This window comes from Galeopterus variegatus, unplaced genomic scaffold (genome assembly GCF_000696425.1).
Source record: "Galeopterus variegatus unplaced genomic scaffold, G_variegatus-3.0.2 Scaffold3877, whole genome shotgun sequence".
In the NCBI taxonomy this organism is placed as follows: domain Eukaryota; kingdom Metazoa; phylum Chordata; class Mammalia; order Dermoptera; family Cynocephalidae; genus Galeopterus; species Galeopterus variegatus.
In genome coordinates, this window is record NW_007729988.1 from 153,592 (window position 1) to 155,432 (window position 1,841).

Below are 1,841 nucleotides of genomic sequence, written 5' to 3' on the forward strand. Positions count from 1 at the left end.
CCTGAGAGGCGTGGCGAGGTCCCGGGCCGGTGGCGGTTCGGCCGGAGGAGGCCAGGTGCGCGGCCCCAACGGGCGCGGGGACTGAAGCCACCCTGTGCATCGCAGTACTGGGGACCCATGTCACGCTCGCCGCTCAGCTGAGAAGTCAGTGACCATGGTAATGCCCGTGTAATCTCAGTAGGAGACGTGCCGGGCGCCCGCTCCCTTCCCTCGGACTGCCTTTCGGAGGCGGGCCTTCGCCCAGATCCTCTCCTCTCACTGCGGGTGGCCCCGCCATCTGAACCCTTGGTGCAAAGTGAGGGGCCGAGGGGGTGCCCCGGTGTCCTGCGCCTGCCGAAGGGGACAGGAGCGGCAGAGTCAGGCTGAGTCTTCTTTCTGTGAATTGGTCGGTTTTCGTTTCTTGACTCTGTTCGGCAACTTTCACACGCACAAGGTGGTTCATATGTGGGAAATAAAGGGAGGACGGTCACGGGGGTGGAACCCCAGCGCGCCGGTACAGGCCAGCAGTCGCTGGTCCAGGCCCTTAAGCCACTGGCGCCGCTGCCCCGGGTCCCCGTGAGGCACCCTGCAGACTCCCGAAGTAGAAAGTGAGCCCTGTTGCGGCCGGTTCCCAGCACTCATCCAGCCATTTGCGACTTCCTTCCCACCCTCACTGTGCTTTCCAGAAGGGCTGTGACGTGCTAGCCCCCGCTCCAAGTCCCCAGGGAGGCACCGTTATCTGCTAAACTAAGCACTTCACTACTCGAGTTTGGCGCGCAGAGCCCTTGGTAAAGGGCCTCAACCTTTCTCTGCCATATTATCTTCTCTGCTTAAGAAAAACAACAGCCCCACATCCCACACAGGACCACAGCCTTGCGGAAACCTCCTGCACCTCCTCGAGCTATGGATCTGCTTCTCCTTGAGACCCAGCTCAGAAGTACTCCCTGCTTCCCTGTTGCTCCTTAGGCGCCCGGAGCCCTTGGCACCTCACTTTAGGTGCTTTGCCTGTTCTGCTTTGCAAAGCCTTACTCCTCACCTCCCGCTGGGCTGTAGTGTAGAAGTGTGTTTGGTAAGTTTCTGTGTTCCTTCCCGTTCGTTGTGTGTGAAAGTACTAAGTAAATGTCTCTTGATTTGAATTGAGCTGTTCCTGGGTGACCTCACATAGTTGGTATTGCCGTTCTCTTTCAGGGCCTAGGGAACTGAAGCAGGTCGTTCACAAAGCTAGTAATGGCTTCCCCTTCTTCTTGGATAAAGGTCAAACCCCCTTAGTTTACAGAGCCTGCAGGCCAGAGCTGCGCCCCGCCTACCTTTCCCACCTCAACCGCTCTTGCTGGCCACATTGACCTTTTTTGGTTTTTTTGGTCCCTTCTCCTTTGCATGTTTTCTCCAACCTCAGAGCCTTTGCACAGGCTGTTTGCTCTGCCTGGAAATTCCCTACCCCAACCCACAGGCCACTCTTCAGGAATGCTTTCTTGATGTCCCAGACTAGGTGAGCCCTTGGCCCATCCTGTGCCATCCTAATGCCATGTACTGCTGGGCCCTTCCTTCAGGGCATAGTTGGTGAGTGTGTTTGTGATTACATGGCTAGTGTCTTTGTAGCTGTATCAGTAGTTATTTGTATGCTGAGCAGCATGCCGTTGTATGGTTATACCACAGTTTGTTAATCTATTCACCTGCTGATGGAATTTTGGGTTGTTTCCCATTTGGGGCTGTTACAAATGAAGGTACTATGAACATTCATGTACATGTATAAGTCTTTAAATGGACATATGCTTTAATTTCTCTTGGGTAAATACCTTAGTGGAATGGTTGGGTCAGATGGTAGGGGTGTGTTTTCCTTTTTTTTTTTTTTTTTTTTTTTT

At 54.0% G+C, this 1,841-nt stretch overlaps 1 protein-coding gene across 1 annotated transcript in view; it reads left to right on the forward strand.

The window, feature by feature from the left end:
* The window catches only part of SMKR1 (small lysine-rich protein 1), an 11,980-nt gene that overhangs the window by 5,196 nt on the left and 4,943 nt on the right, over window positions 1-1,841 (forward strand). The window contains exon 2 of the mRNA XM_008586208.1: window positions 732-1,048. Within this exon, the coding sequence (XP_008584430.1) occupies window positions 732-1,048 (317 nt within the window). The remainder of the gene's footprint in view (window positions 1-731; window positions 1,049-1,841) is intronic.